This window comes from Rattus norvegicus, chromosome 3, assembly GCF_036323735.1.
Source record: "Rattus norvegicus strain BN/NHsdMcwi chromosome 3, GRCr8, whole genome shotgun sequence".
NCBI lineage: Eukaryota > Metazoa > Chordata > Mammalia > Rodentia > Muridae > Rattus > Rattus norvegicus.
The window spans coordinates 59,548,308-59,569,788 of NC_086021.1; the positions used below are offsets into that span (position 1 = coordinate 59,548,308).

Sequence of the window (21,481 nt, forward strand, 5' to 3'; positions counted from 1 at the left end):
ATAATAATATATATTTGCTCCTCCCTAGAAACAAGAATAAAAATCTATTACCTTAAACTGCACTAAAATTACATATTGAGTGACATTAACCTACATTGAAAAGAACCATAAGGCAATTTTCTAAAGTTGCTGCTGGTATTGTTTCTGTTGAAATCTCAATTTATTTCTAAATATTGAAGTCAATTATGCCAGAACTGACATTTATTTTTCTTCTTGCCAAAATACTTTTTTGGGGAAACATTCTACAAAAACTTTACTGTTAGCTTGAATATTTACTTCATTATCAGACTCCCTAAAATTGATTTTATTATAATTAGTATAGGATTTAAATTAGCTGTTCATAATTGAAATGTAAATAAGAAATACTCAAGTTAATAAAGATAACAAAAAATTAGCTCTTCATGTAAAAAAATCAAATATTTTCATAAATTGCTAAGAAAAGATGAAGCTGAGTCACAAATTATTATGAAAAGCACTACCAATAAAGGCAATTTGAACAGTATATCAAAAATTAATATTCAATGTATATACATATATTTATACTTAAAGAAACGTAAATGCACACATGTAATACATTGATTGCAATGAAAAGATATATTAGGGGTTTTAAATAAAACAATACATAAATTAGAGCAGAAGATTTTGCTGATTCTCAAGATTAAATACAATGCAATTTATATCAGATTTCTGCTATAATATATGGCTTTCGATATGAATAAATACCCACAATATGGCCTTCATGTTATGACATATGCGAAACTTCTGTATAGAAAGGAAATGTGGATGCTCAGTGCCACAGTGTACTTAACAACATTCTGTGTTGATGGAATAAACTAAACTGCAGAGAAGCAGTACATGATAAATTTTACCCATCATTGTCTATTATGTTAATTTTTACAATCAATTTTTTTAAAATGTTATTGAAAATTTCTTTTTTGTTTTTCATGATGTATCCCAATTATACTTTTCCAGCCCTCTATTTCCTCTCAATTACATCTAACATCACTTCCTATCTACATCTATCATCTTTTGATATCTCCTTAGAAAACAAACTATTTTGTAAGGGATAATAAAATATAATAAGATAAAACAAAAACAGGACATTAAATAGAAAAAGAAAAAAATGAGTCAGGAAAAAGCCCAAAGATGTCACAAGATTCAGATTCAGGTATGTTTCTTTTCTCCCATTGTTTGTGTTTTCATAGAGTTCTTTAGGGGGTTTATTCCTTTCCTTCTTAAGGACCTTAATCATATTTATAAAGACCATTTTTAGCCTTTTTTCTTATGATTCCTTTATGTTGTTATTCTAAGAGCCTACCATGTTAGGGTGGGTGAGTTCTAATAAAGATATATTTTCCTGGCTGTTACTGTGTTTTTATGCTGGTGTCTAGGTATTTAGGTTTGGAAATATTGTGTTGTAGATGCTGATATCTGATTTTGTCTTTGTTGGGTGGGTATTTTGTTTCTTTCATTCTGGAACTGTCTCTGGGTCTTAGAAGATATGGTCATTGTATATTGTCTGATATAGAATCCTTCTGGTAGAATTGGGGCTGGAAAAAATGTTAAATGTAAGGAAGGAAGGTTGTGGGAAAAGGTCTAAATGACCCATTGACCTTGGGAACAAAGAAGCTGTAGTCACAAGTGAGTCTGCCACATAGCCGGAATCAGTCTGTGGGATTAGAAATGAAAGAGTGGAGACGAAGACTAACATCTGCTTTAGCCTATCTACTTCACTGGGAGGAGTCTAACTCTTCCAAAGACATTTTGATTTCCAAATTAGCATATATCCTTGGATCTTTCTAAGATGAGTATGTTGATCCTGTGTAATCAGAATGGTTAAGCTCTTCAAGTTCTTCAGGAAGATAGTGGTGGTATATGCCTCACTACTAAAACTTTATGGTATATTTGCATTCTTCAATGTATCTCATTTTGTTTAATGTTATACTCTGTTACAGAACATTGGTTTTTACCCTGGTTCTCTTTATTAGCATTATCTAATAGAAAATGTCTACAGGCCTGGAAAACAGAAAACTCTATACACATACCAGAAAGGCAGCTGGTTTATAAGAATGACCAATCAATAGTGGAAATACTCAAAACATATATGTAAGGGTAGATGGTGGGAGTTGGGGTAATTTGATATCTCATGTCTGAACTTAGCAGTTTAGAGTATCATTATCCTTTTTGCTGTATACCAGAAAAAAACCTCATATAAAATATGTCTTTACCAAGACATCCTTTCACCTGTGTGCCCCAGGAAACAACACTCGCCATAACTAACTTCCCAAAGAAACTAGAAATGTCTTTGTCTAGAAACTATATACAAATTTAAGATGAAATCCAATCCAGAAAGAAATAATAATGGATTATTACTAGAAGGATTTAATAGTCTTTGTCATATAAGTAGGAAATTCATTACAGGTCTCTAATGCCCTTTAAAACTCTATCATCTTTGGGAAAATAACAATATAATTAAATTAACTAGCTGCAAACAATGCAGTGCAGTAGCTATTTACACACGTGGAAACAGAACTGAGTAGAGAAGGTTGGTTTTACATTAGGAACATGATTAGTTCTTCATCTCTCTGTTGTGAAAAAAAGAGGTAAATTTTACACAAACAAGTCAAGGAAGAAAGAGTTTACGCTGGCTCATAGTTCCAGGATTCACTGCATAAGATACAGACAATCAGGAAAACAGGACAAGGGAATACCTGGTCACATTGCACCTGCAATCAGGGATCAAAAGATAACAAATGCTTCTGTTCTGATTCTTCTTCTTTGGTTCAGCCCAAAACTAACCCTGTACTCTCTGTAGGTGACTTTCTTCTTATTCCACCTCACTTAATGAGGATGGTCCTTCACAGATAATTTCAGAAGCTAGTCATCTATGTGACTTTTTATTTTATTTTATTAAATTTTTTATTATATATTTCTTTACTTACATTTCAAAGGTTATTCCCTTTCCCAGTTTTGACTTTTTAATCCCATTAAACCAAAAAATGAATATGAACTATTGAAATTTGTGTATTTGACACCCAAACTCATCAGTTTTAAGAAATATATGTCCACTCATTGTCTTCATATGCTCATGGACATCTTATAATACAAAATAAATTCAGTCCAATTTAAAAATTTCCTGCAATCTTTAATTTTTAATCTTTTTTATTTTTTATTGGATATTTTTATTTACATTTCAAATGTTACTCCCTTTCCCCATTTCCCAGATATAAGCCCCCCATCACATCCCCCTCCCTTTCTTCTATAAGGGTGTTCCCCTCCCCATCTACCCCCTAACATTCCCCTACACTGGGGGCCAAACTTGGTAGGACCAAGGGCTTCTCCTTCCATTGGTGCCCAACAAGGACATTCTCTGCTACATAAGCAGCTGGAGCCATGGGTCAGACTATGTATACAGTCTTTATGTAGTGGTTTAATTCCTGGGAGCTCTGGTTGATTGACTTGTTGTTCTTATGGGGTTGCAAGCCCCTTAAGCTCTTTCAATCCTTTCTCTAATTCCTCCAATTATTTATTACCTTTAAAATGTTATCTTCTTTTACAAGAAGTTTCCCCTCAAGCCCCCATCCCCTCATCCCATCCCCATGCTTCTATGAGGCTGCTGTCCCACCCACCCACTCACTTCTGCTTCAGTGACCTAGCATTCCCTTATCTTGGGTCATCAAATCTCCACAGGACCAAGGGGCTCCCCTCCTAGTGATGCCCGACTATGTTTGGCTATACATATTTCCATATGTATTTGTTAGGCTCTAGCAAAGCCTCTCAAAGGACTACTATAGTAGGTTCTTTCTGTAAGTACTTCTTGGCATCAGCAATAGTGTCTGGGTTTGGTGTCTGCAGATGAGATGGATCCCTAGGTGGCCTTTCTTTCAGTTTCTGCTCTACTCTTTGCCCCTGAATTTGCTTTTGACAGCTGGAATTCTGGATTATTATTTTTGTGGTACATGGATGGCCCCACCCCCCAAACAGGATCCTTGTCTATCCACAGAATATGGTCTCTATAGGTTCTATTTTCCCTTTGTTGGGTATTTCCACTAATGTCCTTCCTGTTGTTGTACTGGAAATCTTTTGGGTCCCTGGAATCTGGGAATTTATAGTGGCTACCTCCAGTTCCCCTCCCACACTGTTACACACCTTCTTTCAAATTATTGACCTCTGTATTTCTCTTCCATCTCCCCCCATATCTGAACAGCCCCCCTTAATTCCCTCTCCTTCTCTCTTTCTCTCAGATTCCTCTCTCCCTCTGCTTCCCAGCGATTATTCTCTTCTGTCTACCTAGTAGTACTGTAACAGCTACTCTTTGGTGTTGTCTTCTTTTCTTCTTGGGTTTCATATGGTCTGTAAGTTATATCAGGGGTATTCTGAGCTTCGTTTTGGTTAATACACATTTATTAGTGAATATATACCACGTGTGTTCTTTTGTGTCTATGTTACCTCACTCAGAATGACATTTTCTAGTTCTATCCATTTGCCTGCATATTTCATGAAGTCATTGTTTTCAATCATTGTGTATATGTACCTCATTTTCTGTATCCATTCTTCCATTGAGGGACATCGGGTTGATTCCAGCTTCTGGCTATTGTAAGTAAGGTTGCTATGAATGTAAGAGAGCTTGTACCCTTGTTATATGTTGGAGCATCTTTTGGGTATATGCCCAGGAGTGGAATAGCTGGGTCCTCCAAACTCCTGTAGCTGATAAAAAACTTCAGCAAAGTTACTGGATACTAAATTAACTAAAACAAAACAGTAGCTTTCTTCTAATCAGAGGGTAAATGGGTCAAGAAAGAAATTAGGGAAATGACACCCTTTACAATAGACACAAATAATATGAAATTCTTGGTGTGGTGATAATCAACCAAGTGAAAGTTCTGTATGACAAGAACTTCAAGTCTCTGAAAAAAGAAAGTGAAGAAGACCTTAGAAGATGGAAAGATCTTTCATGCTCGGTGATCAGCTGGATTAACATAGTAAAAATAGGCATATTACCTAAATCAATCTACAGATTCAATGCAATCCCCATCAAAATCTAACTCAGTTCTTCACAGAGATAGAAAGAACAATTCTCAATTTTATCTGGAATAATACACACACACACACACACACACACACACACACACACACACACACACACACACACACACAAACCAGAATACCAAAACCATTCTCAACAATAAAAGAACTTCTGGGAAATCACCATCTCTGACCTCACCCCTGTGAGGCTCTGCCAGAGCAGGACCAATACAGGTTCAGACATACACAGTCAAACATTGGACTATGTGTGGGCATCTGAATGTGGAAATTAGGACAAGGATTGTAGAAGCTAAAGAAAGAACAATATTAACAGACCAGAGCCCCTCAATTGTCCCAGGAACTAAACCACCAACCAAAGAGTACACAGGGGGTACCCATGGCTCCACCTGGATATTTAGGGGAGAATCTTGGTCCTGTGAAGACTTGATGGCGCAGGATAGATGAATTCTAGGCCACTGATAAAGGGGGAAAGTTCCTTGAACACATTGGCACAGGGGAAAATTATGCTCTAAGATCAAGAATTGACAAATGGAACCTAATAAAATTGAAAGACTTCTGTAAGGCAAAGGACACTTGTCAATTAGACAAAACAGCAATCCACAGATTGGGAAAATATCTTTACCACCCCTACATCTGATAAAGGGATAATGTCCAAAACATACTAAGAACTCAAGAAGTTATACTTCAGAGAACCAAATAACCCTATTAAAAGTGGGGTTCAGAGCTAAACAGAGAATTCTCAACTTAAGAAACTCAAATGACTGAGAAGAACGTAAAGAAATGTTCAACATTCTGCAAATGAAATCAAAACAACCATGAGATTTCACCTCACACCAGTCAGAATGGCTAAGATAAAAATGTCAGGTGCCAGCAGATTCTGGTGAGGATGTGGAGAAAGGAGAACACTCCTCCATTGCTGGTGTGATTGCACTCTGGAAATCAGTGTGGCAGTTCCTCAGAAAATTGGAAATTGTTCTACCTGTAATAATTTACAATTTCAACATTCTTCATAAATCTACAGTTAAACTTTGGGGTACCATGCAGATCAGAATCATGTACTTTCCATGGCCCATGCTTTAGCAAAATGCCATGTTGATGTTCATGGCTCATGCTTCCACTGGAGACCAAGCAGAGGTCATTTGCATGTGCTGAAGACAATGTGGATGTTGGTTGTCTGTGCTGTTGTCACAGGCCATAATCAAGCCCAAGATTCATGATCCCACTTACTGTAAGGGACAAGTAAGCTATCCTTGCAGTGATTTCAATGACTTAGGATGCACAGTTGAGAAAGAGGCACATAGAAGGCTTCTGTGACAACCCTTACCCCAACCCCAACCTCTCCAAAATATTACAGCCTGAAAAGGAAACCACAATTTTGAATTCCTAAAAATTGTGTTAAGGATGCTTAAGTGTATAGCTTTTCACAACTGCTGGCTTTGGCAGTAGTTGCTGATGTTGAAGGACTCAGCTTCCCGTAGTGGGATGGTCACTGGGAGTTTGAACATGTGCCAGTGAGTATATGGACAGCATAGAAAACAGAAGATGGGCTTTCCCCTGCCTTTTTTGTGTGAGAAGTTACAAGGTTTGGAGAGTCGACATGGGATGACTGGGAAGTGAGGATGATCAGGTACAAGATGCAGAATTCTCAAATAATCACTAAAAATAATAGGTTAGAAAAATAAAAGGATCATGGACCTTGATATCTCAGGTTTATCATGTGTTGCTCTTAACAGATCAAGGGCAGGCAGGGGTGGGATGCACTACTGCAAACAGAGGGACCAACAATGCAAAACACTGAACAGTGTGGAGGCCATGAGAATCAGGTACCAGGGTCAAACATAAATATTCAATATATTTGACCTATTTAAATTAGCTCACATAATTGTCACAATCTTTACTTACATATTTTATTCAATATCAATTTATTCATTTTATTATGGTCTTTAATCTTTTGTTCCAGTCCAGTTGTTATCACCCTTCTGGTCCATCCTCAGAGAGTTCCTCATCCCATTCCTCTGCCTCTGTTTCCAAGAAGATGTGCCCACCCACACTCACACCCCATCACTCCCTGGGGCTTCAAGTCTCTAGATTGTTAGGTTCATCTTCCCTCACTGAAGCAGACAAGACAGTCTTCTGTTGTATGTATAACAGGAGCCTCAGACTAGCTGCCTGGTTGGTGATTCAGTGTCTGAGGGATCTCAGGGTTTCAAGTTTATTGTGCTGGTCCTCCTATGGGTCACTTTTCTCCTCAATTTCTTACATCCTTTCTCTAATTCAAGCACAGGGATCCCTAACTTCTGACGATTGGTTGGGTGTAAATATCTGCTTCTGTCTCAGTCAGCTAATTGTTGACCTCTTAGAGGGTAGCCATGTTAGGCACCTGTCCACAGTAATAATGTCAGGCCTTTGAGTTTCCCCTTGGGGTCCCAATTTAGGCCAATCACTGGACCTTCTTTCCCTCAGGCTCTTCTTCATTTTTGTCCCTGCAGTTCTTTTAGACAGGAAAAATTCTGGGTCAGAGTTTTTGACTGTGGAATGGCAACCCCATCCCTTCACTTGATGTATTGTCTTTCTCCTGGAGGTAAATTCTACAAGTTCCCTCTCCCCACTGTTGGGCATTTCATCTAATGTTCCTCCATGTGAGTCTTGAGATTCTCTCTAGACCTAGGCTAGATCTTCTAGGTCTCTGGTAAATTCTAGAGAATGTACCATTTCCTAAGGTTGTATATTTCCATTCATTCTGAAATTGGAAATAGATCTACCTGAATACCTAGCTGTACCACTCCTGGGTGTATACCCAAAAGATGCCTCACCATGCTACAAGGGTACGTGCTCCACTAAGTTTATAGTGGACTTATTTATGATAGACAGACACTGGAATCAACCCAAATTTTCCACAACTGAAGAATGGATACAGAAAATATAGGTTATTTATCCACTGGAATAGTATTCAGCTATTAAGAACGAGGACATAATAAAATTGCAGGCAAATGGATGACACTAGAAAATATCAACCTAAGTGTGGTATCTCAGACGCAAAAAGGCATGTATTTTATGTACTCACTAATAAGTGGATATAAGCATCAAGAAAAGCACAGAATACCCAGGACACAACCCAAAACACTCAAGGATAACAAGTCAAAGGGCCCAAGTGAGGATCCTTCAATCCCACTTGGTGGTGGGGAGAAAGCAAAAGGCAGAGGGAGAGAGGGGACCGGGTGTATGAGTAAAGCATGAGGGGCAAGGGAAAAGGGGAATGTGATCAGGTACTGGGGGGAGGACAAGTAGCAAAGCCCTAGTTTATTCATTTTAAATGAAGTTATTGTCAAGTATTTTTTTATTTCCTACATAAACTCATAATAAGCCATCAAATATCACTTGAGTTAACTTATCTATGACAAATATTAGTCAATATGAGTCAGATCTGATAATTTATTCACCTTCATAATAAAAGGAATGCCTCATTCAGAATATATTTAAATAAATGTATCTACTATCTACTAGATGTGATTGATAAATGTAGTGCTTTTTTTGCTGAAAGTAACTGTTTTTGTTAAGTCAATGAATCTTATATATGGAGAGCTATAAGAGTCACCACTGTTCTGCTGAAAATATACTTATGAAAGAGGCTTCTTATAACATTTGTGATTAAAACTGGTGTTTTCCCTTACAAATGATTTATGTTTCCTTGTGTAGTATTTTATCTAGTCACCCAGAAGTAGAGTTATGAGAAGATTTCCAACTAAATTGAAATTAAATCTGTAACTATGACCATTACATAATTAGGGCATTTGAATGAGGAAGTTTATTCTTAATGCGGAAGGAAATGATTTCATGTTTCATCATTATTTTATTACATTAGTGAACACTTAAGAGTTTGGCCAATTGATTCCAGGAAACATTTGTGATGGTAGCATGTGCCAGACACTCTCTTATTGTGCCAGTGGTGTGACATTAATGGATGTGTGAAATGCTTTGTAAGGATGATTATAATTGGAAAAATAGAGTTTTATTCCACATTAGATCCTTTCCCTAGAAACAATGCAGGAATGTAATTGCTTATATATGTCCATCTTCTGATTATTTGAATCTATGATTAGTGAATGATTTCCTGTGTATAAATTTCCTGTAAGAAGGAATGCCCGTAAAGTTTCATGAACATGACCACTCAAAAGTGAGCTCAACTCACTCATTTATTTAGTTTGGCTAAAGAGAATAAATATTTCCAAAGCACAGAAACTACAAGCAGTACAATTGAAAATGCTGTTTTTGATGTGTCAATTTTTAATACCATATTTCGAAAGTATGACATACGGGATAATGTTTTCCTTTTCATTTAGTATTTTGTTCATGAATATGTATCACATATTAATGAGTTCTTTCACAGAGTAAAGCTACTACCTTAAAACAACTGTTATTATATTTCACTGCACACTATCTATCATCAGTCATTATTTATGATTGAATTCTGAATAAAGAAAAACAGATGTCCATAATCAAGTTGCAAGAGCAATAATACTATTAGTATGTGTTGATTAATTTGATATATTGGTAAATTACTTTCCTTATATTTTGTTTGTTCTTTATGGGAATGTAGAGATTAAATCAACTACCTTTCTAACTGAAAGGTAATTTCCATGTTAAATAAAATGACAATGCTCAAACATGAATATGCTCATAAAATAATTATGCACTTATAATAACCCTATGGTACTTTCATAATGTTGAATTAAGTGTTAATCATTTTTAATGATTTTCCATAGAATGAGCAGAAGATAAAATGTAGTATACATATTAATTGCTTTTTGTAATCTAAACCAGTCTTTCAATGAGAGCATTTCTGTCCACATATACACCAATGATAGAGCAACTGGAGAGGAGATTTAACTGCCTTCTCTCCAAATCTGATGCCTTGGCATGATGATTGTGGTAGCTATTAGGGGAGATGGGAAGGATAAATATTTTATGACAATTCATTTTGACTTTTTCCTTGGCTGTATGGAATTGTATTTTGTGGTATGTGGTAGTCTTATGTGATAAAGAAGAAAGGAATCAATAGGTAAGAAAACTAACAGTTACTATTTAAAAGTATAGCATGTCAAAAATAAGCCACATAGCAAAATTGCTTAGTCTTTTCCACAGCATATTTTTGCTATTTAAAGAAATATCTCTCTTTTTTGCTCCACTTACAAGATGAATTCCTTCAGGTAAAATACAGAAAAAGTAGAAAAAATGCTGAATCCACATTATAATTACTTACAATTGTTTTCTTTTTCCTTTTTCCCTTTGGAAAGGTGAGAAACAATAACAAGAATATATATTATATATATAATATGTATATGTATATGATTCTTGAAATATCAAATACATTTATTAGCTTTGATGAAGTAAAACACATTTAATTTTGTGAAGGAGATGCAAATTTTGATTAAAAAATAAGCTGCTATCTTCTCCACCAAGACATTGAGATGTCTAAGTAAAATAACCATGTGTGCCTAGTGGTCTAAGATTAAGGACACTGTTTATGATTATTTTAATTTTCTTGCTTTCAGGCACTGTAACATGATGAAAATACAAACCATATAATGCTAAAAGGAAATCATCGTTTCTCTGAATATGTTACAAATAACAAATATATACTCTAACTTGATGCTCACCACATAATATCATAGTTGAGACCTTGCTTTCCCTACACAAGAAAAATTTAATCTCGTCCATTATTTAACCACAAAAGATTCATATGTACAATGACATTTTCTTTGTAGAATAATAGATTTTTGTCACAGTTACAGGGAATGCAGAGGTTCAGAGTATATCTCTTCAAAATATACCACTTTGGCATATTGATTATTTTGATCTGTAGACTCTTAATAAACAACACTTAGAAGAGGCTCTCTCTGACCTCTAATGCTAAATTTTACATAATAAAAGAGGCCATAAAATGGCATGTCAGAAATGGGCTCTCCTCACTGTACTAAGAAGAAAAGTCTCTATTAACAAGAAAACCAGAGTCAATACTAGTTCAAAGTTTTAAGTTTGCTGAGATTCTGTTTGTTTTCTAGCCACTGGTCTACGATTTACTTCATTTTTTATTTTATTTTTTATTGGCTATATTAATTTACATTAAATGTTATCCCTTTTATTAGTTTCCCCTTCACAAACCCTCTATCCCAACCCCTCCCCCTATGAGGGTGCTACCCCAACCACCCAACCACTCCTAGGTCACCACCCTGGCATTCTCCTATACTGTGGCATCAAGGTCCTCTCCTACTGATTACCAACAAGGGTATCCTCTGCTACATATGTGGCTGGAGTCATGGATTGTTTCATGTGTACTTTTGGATTGGTGGTTTAGGCCCTGGAAACACTTGGTGGGGTGGAGGGTTTTAGGTTGATATTGTTGTTCTTCCTATGTGATTGCAAACCCTGTCAGTTCCTTCAGTCCTTTCTCTAACTCTTCCATTGGGGACCTCATTCTCAGTCCAATGGTTGCCTGTGAGCATCTGCCTCTGTATTTGTCAGTCTCTGGCAGAGCCTCTCAGGAGACAGCTATATCAGTCTCCTGTCAGCATGCCCTTCTTTGCATGGACAATAGTGTCTGGGTTTGGTGACTGTATATGGGATGGATCCTCAGGTGGGGCAGCCTCTGGATAGCCTTTCCTTTAGTCTCTGCTCCACAAATTTGTCCCCATATTTTCTTTACACAGGATCAATTTTGTATTAAACATTTGAAGATGAGTGTGTGCCCCCATCCTCAAACCGGGGGCCTTGCCTAACCTCTGATTATGGTCTCTACAGGTTCTCCTTCCCCTGGTTGGACATTTTAGCTAATCTCAACCCTGTTGGGTCCTGAGAGCCTCTTGCTTTCCTGGCATCTGTGACTTTCTGGTGACTACCACCACTTTCACATCCCCCATTGCTACACACCTCTGTTCAATTTCCTGACCTTAGGTATATCATCTCATCTCTTCCCATAATATTGATTTCCTTATCCATGCTGTTTTGTCCTGCTATATAACCATACCACCCATAGAAAGGTGTACCAACCTGTCTCTATCTTCATATTTTAATGTAGTCATATAAAGAAACATGTGCTTTCTCTTGTTAAACTGTCATGTGTATGTTAAATTCTTTGCCTGTATGCATTACCTGAGAGGATAAAAGTTTTTTCTCCTCTACAAACCATATTCTATTAAAATATTAATCCACTTATAAGTGAGTGCGTACCATGTGTGTTCTTTTGTAACTGGGTTACATCACTCAAGATGATATTTTCTAGTTCATTCCATTTGCCTAAGAATTTCATGAAGTCATTGTTTTTAATAGCTGAATGGTACTCCACTGTGTAGGTGTACCACGTTTTCTGTATTCATTCCTCTGCTGAAAAATATCTGTGTTCTTTCCAGCTTCTGGCTATTATAAATAAGGCTGCTATGAACATAGTGGAACATGCAGGAATGTTATAACTAGATCCTCAGGTAGTACTATGTCCAATTTTCTGAGGGACCACCAGAAGTGGCTATTAGCCCAAAATCTAGGAATTCCCAAGATACAATTCACAGACAATATGAAGCGCAAAAGAGGGAAGACCAAAGTGGATGTGTCAGTCCTTCTTAGAAGGGGGAACAAAATACTCACAGGAGGTAGAAGGTGGGAGAGATTGGTAGAAAGAAAGGAGAGGGAGGGGGAGAAATGGCGGCATGATCAGGTACTGGAGGAGACAGGGATGATATACAGAGGGCCAGAAATTTGAACAGAGGTGTGTAGCAATGGTGGGGTGGGGAACTGGGAGTAGCCACCAGCAAGTCCCAGATGCCAAGAAAGCAGAAGGCTCCCAGGATCCAACAGGAGTGAGATTAGGTGAAATGCCCAACAAAAGGGAGGGAGAACCTGTAGGGAACATATCCAGAGGTTAGGCTAGGCCCCTGGTTTGGGGATGGGGATACACATGGATCTCCAAATTTTTAACAGAGAATTGCTCCTGTGTAAAGGAAATATGGAGACAAAGTGTGGACAAAGGTAAGGACATCCAGTGACCACCCCACCCAGGGATCCATTCCATATAGAAACACCAAACCCAGACATTATTGTCGATGTCAAGAAGTGCTTGCTGACAGGAGTCTCATATAGCTGACATCTCCTGAGAGGCTCTCACAGAGCCTGACAAATACAGATGTGGATGCTCACAGCCAACAGTTAGACTGAGCATGGGAATATCAATGGAGGAGTTAGAGAAAGGACTGAAGGAGCTAAAGGAGTTTGCAATCCTGTAGTAAGAACAACAATATCAACTTATCAAACCTCCCATCCCCCAAGCATTCCCAGGGACTGAACCACCAACCAGGGTATACATAAAGTAATCCATGGCTCCATCCACATATGTAGCAGAGGATGGCCTTGTCGGGAATCAACAGGAGAGACCCTTGGTCCTATAAATGCTTGCTATCTCATTGTAGGGAGATGCCAGGGTTACTGGGTGGGAGTGGGTGGTTGGGAGAGCACCCTCATAGAAGTAGTAGCATGGGGGATGGGATGGGGGTTTCCAGAGGGAAAACAGGAAAAGGGATAACATTTGAAATGTAAATAAATAAAATAATGAATTAAAACATGTTAATCCAGACTTGCTTTATCAACTTAAAGAACATGCTAACATTTTGTTTTGCCAAATTTTTATGGTATATTGTTTCAACTTGTTATACTTTTTAATCAGAAAATATCCGTTTATGTTTGGTATCAATGTTACAGCAAAAAGTTAGACTATTTGTGAAGTGTTTATACGTGGATTATGTTACTTCAAAATCTAATGAATTCTTAGAAAGTCATTTAACATTTCCTTTGAAATAAAAATTTTTTCTATTTTAGATAGTCATTTATCTCTGTCTCAATCCTTTTTATTTCATTAGTGAATTATTCAATTTCCATTGAGCTTGTAAGCTTTCTCTTGTTTCTGTTATTGAAATTATGCTTTATGGGGCAGGAGATCAGTGGTTAAAAGAACTGTCTGATCTTAACCATGATTCATCCTAGCACTCACATAGTAGCTTACAACAGTTTGCAACTCCAGGTCTTCAACTATATATTTTTATTTATTTATAATACGTATAATATATCCCAAGAAAATCATAATATATAATATATTATATAATTATTATGTGTATATTTTATATGACATATAAGATATATGTGTGTGTGTGTGTGTGTGTGTGTGTGTTAAACAATGACTACAATAAACAAAAGAACAACTACAATAATGACACATGGATCCTTGTGGTCTAGAGTCAAAGGTGTGGTCAAGTCTCCCAATAGCTCCTGGTTCAAGGTATCCAATACTAGGCCACAGGTGAGGACCTGTACCAGCGATGTTGAACTTGGTGTCTGAATGAGAGAGGACACCATCAAAGTGGTCTCCACCTCTGCCTTAACCCTACCAGCTGCCATGGAAAAGCCCAACTGTGAAATCCAAGCCCAATACCTGATCCTTCTTACAGCTATGGGACATGCTAATATGTGTGGTATGTTTTGTTACCCCAGATTCTGTTAATAGCTAAGGTCCATGGTCTATGCTGATGGTGGAGGCCATGTCTATGTATTTGAAACCTGCTTCTGCTGGAGGTTAGGTGGATTGCTGTGGTCTGTACTTCCTCTAGAGGTTTTGTTGATGTCGTGGTTGGGGGGTCCTGTTGATGTGGGTGGCCTATGTGCAGCCTCAGACCATATTGACCCATGAAGTCTATCCTGATTTCTGAGAACCAAGGTGATTTCTGTGGTCCTGCTGAATCCAGGGCCTTTGGCCCCATGTTACCTACCACTGGTGGACATGTGGATCTTCCCTCAGGAGGTTCTGTTGATTTCCATGGTCCATGTTACCACTGAAGACCCTGTCTTTGGTTTGTGCTGCTCCCTGTAGATACATTCCTGGAGGCCTTGTTAACGGCTTTCACTACAATGGAGTGTCAAGATGGTGTTTAGGGTCAGTGCTGTAGCCTAGGGCCATGTTGATATCCGTAATTTGCACTGACATCAGAGACCCTGCTGAGGTTGTAGATCTATGCTGACATCAGAAACCATATGAAAATCCATGATCTATGCTGCTCCTGACTGTAAATGGCATGAGAAGTTGTTTTGCAATCTTATTAGATGACTGCAGACTCACAGTTCAGGAGAGAGACAGGTTTTTGCAACAACCTCCTCTTGCTTACCCTGCTTCACCCATATCCCAAAAGAAAGAAACAGTAATTCATGGAAGAGAAGGCTTAAAAAAATGTGAGTAGAGACTGAAGGAAAGGCCATCCAGAGACTGACCCACCTGGGGATCCATCCCATATACAGGCACCAAACTCAGACACTATTGCAGATGCCAAAAAGTGTATGCTGACCAGAGCCTCCTGAGAGGCTCTGCCAGAGCATAGCAAATACAGAGGCGGATGTTTGCAGACAACCATTGGACTGAGGACACGGTCCCCAATAGAAGAGTTAGAAAAAGGACTAAAGGATCTGAAGGTGCTTGCAACCTCATAGAAGAACAACAATGCCAACCAAGCAGAACCCCCATAGCTCACACGGACTAAACCACCAACCAAAGAGTACACATGGAGTGACCAATGCCTCTAGCAGTATATGTAGCAGAGGATATCCTTGTGGAGCACCAATGTGAGGAGAAGGAGTCCTATGAATGCTTGATACACCAGTGTAGGAGAATGTGAGGGCAGGGAGACAGGAGGGAGTGGGTGGGTAGGTGGTGGAGCACCTTCATAGAAGCAGGGGTTCAGAGGATGGGGTAGGAGGATTCCAGAGGGAAAATTGGGAAAGATTTGAAATGTGAATAAAGAAAATATTCACTAAAAGAATAGAAAAAATAAAATTTAAAAATGTCCTCTAACAGACACCCCCCCTCCCAAATGTGAAAAGGATCGTGATGTGTAGCTCTTCACAGTTGATGGCTTCTGAGAGATTTGAGGTAGGGAACAACTCTGTTCCATAGGGACATATGGCTACAGGGATTTTTTTTACCATGGTCCAGTGAGTATATGGGCAACACAAATTGGAGACTTGCTTTGTGGTAACCTATATTGTCAGTGTTAGAGAAAGTTAACTGAGGTGCTGAGGTGGAGGTACATGTTTTTGGGTGGCATATTCTGTTCCAAATGATTGTTAAGTTCATTTGGTTCACAGCATATAGCATATTCCCAGCATTCGTCTGTTCAGATTTTATTCTATTGACCAGTCATTAGTGTGATTGGAGTATTGAAGTCTCCCACTGTCCATGTGTGAGAGTCAGTAATTGATTTAAGCTATAATGATGTTTCTTTTGTGAACTTTAGTGTGTGTTCATTTGTAACGTATTTGGCAATAATTGTAATGCTCTCTTGGAGAATATTTCCTTGGATGAGTATTATTTGTTCTGATTAGCTTTGGTTTTAAGTCTATATTGTCTGATGTTAAAATATCTGCGTTTGCTTGATTCTTCATCCATTCACTTGGAGTATCTTTTTCATTCTTTTACTCTAAGTTAATGTCTATCCTTGACGTTGAAGTGTGTTTCTTGAATGTGGCAGAAAAATGGGTTCTTTTTTTCCTTCCATACTGTTAGACTATATGATTTTTTAATCATTTTTATTCATTTGCATTTCAAATTATTTTCTTCTTCCAGATTTCCCCTCTACAAACTCCCCAAATCCAATTCCCCATCCCCTTTGCCTCCATTAGGGTGCTCCTCCACCCACTCACCCACTCCTGCCTCACCAAACTATCACCCCACTATAATGGGGCATCAAGACTCCATAGGACCAAGGACCTTCCCTCTGATTGATCCCAGATAAGGCTGTCCTCTGCTACATATATAGCCAGCCATGGATCCCTACATGTCAACACTATTGCTGATGCCAAGAAGCACTTGCTGACAGGAGCCTGGTATTGTTGTCCCCTGAGAATTTCTGTCAGCACCCAACTAATACAGATGCAGATATTTAGAGCCAACAATCAAACTGAGCCTGGGGATCCCAGTGGATGAGTTGAAAGAACTGAAGGAGGCAAAGGGGATAGTCTATATGTTTTAATTGTGAAAATTACTGTATTGTGGGGGTGTGTGAGAGGCCTCTTTTGACTTGCTGTTCAAAGATTATTTATTCTTTCTGTTTTGTTGGATGTGGTTAACCTCTGTATGATTACGTATTCCCTCTAGTACTTTCTGTGTGGCTGGATTAGTAGATATTGCTTAAATTTGGTTTATCCTAGAATATTTTTCCATGTGTGGTGATTGGAAGTGTTGCTGGTTATAGTAGTTGTGTAGTCTTGACTGGTATCTGTGGTCTGTTAGAGTCTGGAGAATACCCATCCGGATCCTACTGACTTTCTGTGTCATCAATGAGAAGTCAGATGTCAGGCTAAGGGTCAGCTTTCATATATTACTTGGTTATTCCCCCTTTCAGCTTTTATTCTTTCATTGTTCTTATCATTAATGTTTTGATTATTATATACTGAGAGGTCTTTCTCTTTCGGTCAAATCTATTTGGTGTCTGTTCACTTTATACCTTCATAAGCATCTCCTTTAAATTAGGGAACTTTCTTTCTGTGACTTTTTTAAACATATTTTCTCTGCCTCCAACTTGTTTTTTTTCTCATTCCTCTATTCCTATTATTCTAAGAATTGATCTTTCTATAGTGTCCCAGATTTCCTGGATGTTTTATGGCAGGACATTTTCAGATTTAACTTTTTTTCATTTTTTCCTATATATTTGTTTCTTCTGTTGTGACTTCAATGTCTGCGATTCTTTCTTCTACCTTTTGTATTCTGGTGGTGTGACTTGCCTCTGAGATGCATGTTTGTGTTCCTAAAATTTTCATTTTCAGATTTTCCAAATTTGGGTTTTTTTTTTATTGATTCTATTTCTACTTTCAAATCATGAGCTATTTTATTCATTCCATTGCAGTGGTTGTGTTTTCATAGAATTCCCTTTAAGAGGGTTACTACTTTCCTTTTAAGGACATCTATTATAATACAAAGACTATGCTGCTATAATACAGACTCTGCTGCTTCTATGCTTTCATTCTGAGAGCTTATACTATAATACATTTGCTTTGCGTTATAGGACATGTTGTCCTGACTGTTGTAGATTGCAAGCATCTAGGCTTTGTATTTGGGGAGACTGTGATTCTAGATGCTGATATTTGGTTTGTCTTTCTTGGGTTCTTTGTTTCTTTTATCTCTTGACCTAAGAGAAGAGTTTGTGGTGGCTGTGTGTTTTCTAGTGGAATTTTGGATGTTGTGGCCATGAGGGGTGCTGGATAAAATTAATTTCTAGGTCTTAAGGGCTGACACTTAGGAATGTGCTTGGCCTAGGAGTGGGTAAGGGGTCCACAGGTGGGAAGTAAGCGAGCTGTTCCACCAGGTTTGGCTCAGTCCTAGAGAAAAAGACCATAGAATGAGGAAAGGCCACAACATGTAATCTCTTAAGATCCTATGACATTGGGTGATTGGATTTAGAGGGAAGGAGGGAGATAGAAGATCTGAAACTTTCCTACTCTGGTCTACTTGCTTTTCTGGCAGGTTGAATGGTATAATCACAGAGAATGAGGTTGGATAGGATTTGAGGTTGTGATAACAATGTAAGTGGGGAGGAAAGTTGGTAAGGGAGATAGACCTGGCTCACTAGATATGGTAATGAAGGATGGGGGAGTCAAAGTTGGTCTTCAGTAGAATTAAAATGAGACTTGAGGATTAGATTTACAGGAAGTAATGGTGGAAAATGGTGGGCAGGTGACATGATTTCCTGGTTAGAGTAGCCTGTGGGTTCCCGGGGAATACCTGTTGGTATATGGTACCTGGTGGATATCTTGTATTAAAAATGAGTGGTGGGAAAGCATTTTGGATAGAAATGTCTGAGTGATCCACTGGAAAAGGGAGTTTGAGGGTGGGAAGCGGCAACAAGTCATCTGCTACAAAGCAGGGGTTTGGAGGAGAGAAGCAGGAGATGATGATCTTCAGTTAGGCTTCCTGTTTTCCTGGTCAAAGTCTAATTTATTTTAGTATAATGATATCAATGGTGAGCAGAATCTTTAAGGTAAGTTAACATCATCTTAAATCTAGCTTTATTGTTGTTTAAACATACCTACATATCATTTATATCTGTCTATCACTGTCTATCTATCTACCTATCTCTCTCTCTCTCATCTATCTATAAATCTATCCATCCATTAGATATCTATCTATCTATCTATCTATCTATCTATCTATCTATCTATCTATCATCTATATATCTAGGTATGTTTGCTATATACACATTGAAACATGTATTTTAGAATAGTAAAAATTTTACTGATTAACTGGAATAAATGTCAAGAGAATTGTGTGCATCTCAAATCCTTAGTTCTACTAATGAACTGTCAACCTGTGATATTTTTGTAGAGTTTCCAAGTGTGAAACATCAAGTTATCTTGACACTTGAAATTATATTTCACTTTTGTGAAACTCCTTTTAAGCCATTTAAAAGTGCTTTCGCAGAGAATTATCAATCTCCCTAGCTATTATAAATACCTAATTATAAAGTTATATGAAACATCAACTTTTAATTGGATTTGGAGATAATATAATCTTGGAATATCTTTAAAAGGCATTTTGGCTTTCTTATTCCTCAAGTTCACCTGTCTCTGTTAGATATGTTGCAAACATGATAAAAATGTTCAAGTGTCAGTTCATTATGTTGCTTCATTTTTAAATATTAGTAACATATTAGATAATATTTACTATGTTCATACAGAATTCTTTGTGTAACACATAGTTTGTAAAAAGATAGTTTAGAATGTTACATTATTGAATATTAATACACAATAGAATTTTATTTAGTATCTGAGCTTACTCTGTTCATTATATGTCTATATATTTATACCTCTATTTTTCTTGCAGCTGTCATTTCAAGAAACCAAGAAGGTCCAGGAGAAATGGGAAAGGCTGTGCTCATTCCAAAAGATGATCAAGAGAAAATGAAAGAGTTGTTTAAAATCAATCAGTTTAACCTCATGGCCAGTGACTTGATTGCTCTTAACCGAAGTCTGCCAGATGTGAGATTAGAAGGGTAAGTTTACCTGTGCAGTGAAACTTGTGTGTTGTTGAACTCCATATTTCACAGTTTCTCTTCTAACTATATGAATCTTATGTCAAACTGGTTCTAGCACCTTATGAAATGAAATAACTGACTTTAGTTATGCATGCTAATAAATATGATTATTTTCCTTTCAGATAATCTAAATACATACTTGAAAAGGCATTGAAGATTCCAAAGTCCTAATTGGTTTTATCCATAAGGTCGTCTTTATTTTATTCTCTTTCTGAATATCAAACATGATATTTCATGAATTATTTCTATATAAATCTTTTTAGAATACATCACAAACCTCATTTGGAAAAAATTATATACCAGAATGAAATTAGCCAATTTATTGCATACTTATTTGACCCTTTAAAATTATTAATACTGGGCACAGTTAAAACTGGTGGTAAATCTCTTATCTAGAATTTTTGAGTCCCTGCATCTAATTCCTTTTACTATATAAAATATTTATTATGTCTTTAGAAATTCATACTGTTATTTTAAATGCTTATTCAGTAATCAACAATAGAAGTTATATTTCCTTAGAAGTAATACTTTGTAAAAATTAAGTTGAAAATTTCATCATGTTTGTGAATGACTGTAAGATGCTTTAATAGGTAAACATACTTAAATACATGTAGTAAAAATCAGAATATTTAGTGCTGGTTTTATTACCCTCCAGTCTTTGTAAAAACAATCTCTGCATTTACAAAATATATATTCATAGATTTTAGAAAGCTGTCACATTTCCAAATTCATAGCAGTTCATGATTCCTTGTAAATAGAACAGGATTCTTTTTTAATTTAATTGTATTTATTTTTTGCTCCTCAGTCATATTCTTTATGTAATGACATTATTAATGGAAGTGATGTTTTTTAACTAAAAATTGGCTGTTAAATTAATAGGTGATGATAATGACACTATATTTACTATATGTGTATTCTTTTCTTTTCTTAAAATAGTCTGAATAAAGCCTAAGCCTTACTAAGATTTTAGGATTGGTGATTAACACTAGATTCATTTTGTGAATAAGTGAGCGGCTCCTCATATCATACTACATGGTCTGGAATGTGTCTTTAAACAAACTCATCACTTTGCCATAGCAATATATCCTATAACACTATCATTTGGAAGGATAAACCTGAAGGATCTCAGGTTTGACAAGAGTGTAGACCAAGCCATAAAATCCCAGGCATATTTGGATATAGAGGCATATAGTGTGTCCATAATGCTCTGGAGCAGGAAGAAAGACACACATAATCATGGGATATTCATGCTTTTGTTGCTCAGAAAATCGATATTGAGTATTAGATGCATTGATTATAAATTTCAAATTTATAGACTATAT

The 21,481-nt window shown here is 37.1% G+C and overlaps 1 protein-coding gene across 11 annotated transcripts in view; it reads left to right on the forward strand.

The window, feature by feature from the left end:
- Galnt13 (polypeptide N-acetylgalactosaminyltransferase 13) overlaps positions 1-21,481 on the forward strand; it is a 657,006-nt gene that overhangs the window by 235,680 nt on the left and 399,845 nt on the right. For all 11 annotated transcript variants that reach the window (XM_063283608.1, XM_017591676.3, XM_017591675.3 and 8 more), the window contains one exon: positions 19,949-20,117. In XM_063283608.1, the coding sequence (XP_063139678.1) occupies positions 19,949-20,117 (169 nt within the window). The remainder of the gene's footprint in view (positions 1-19,948; positions 20,118-21,481) is intronic.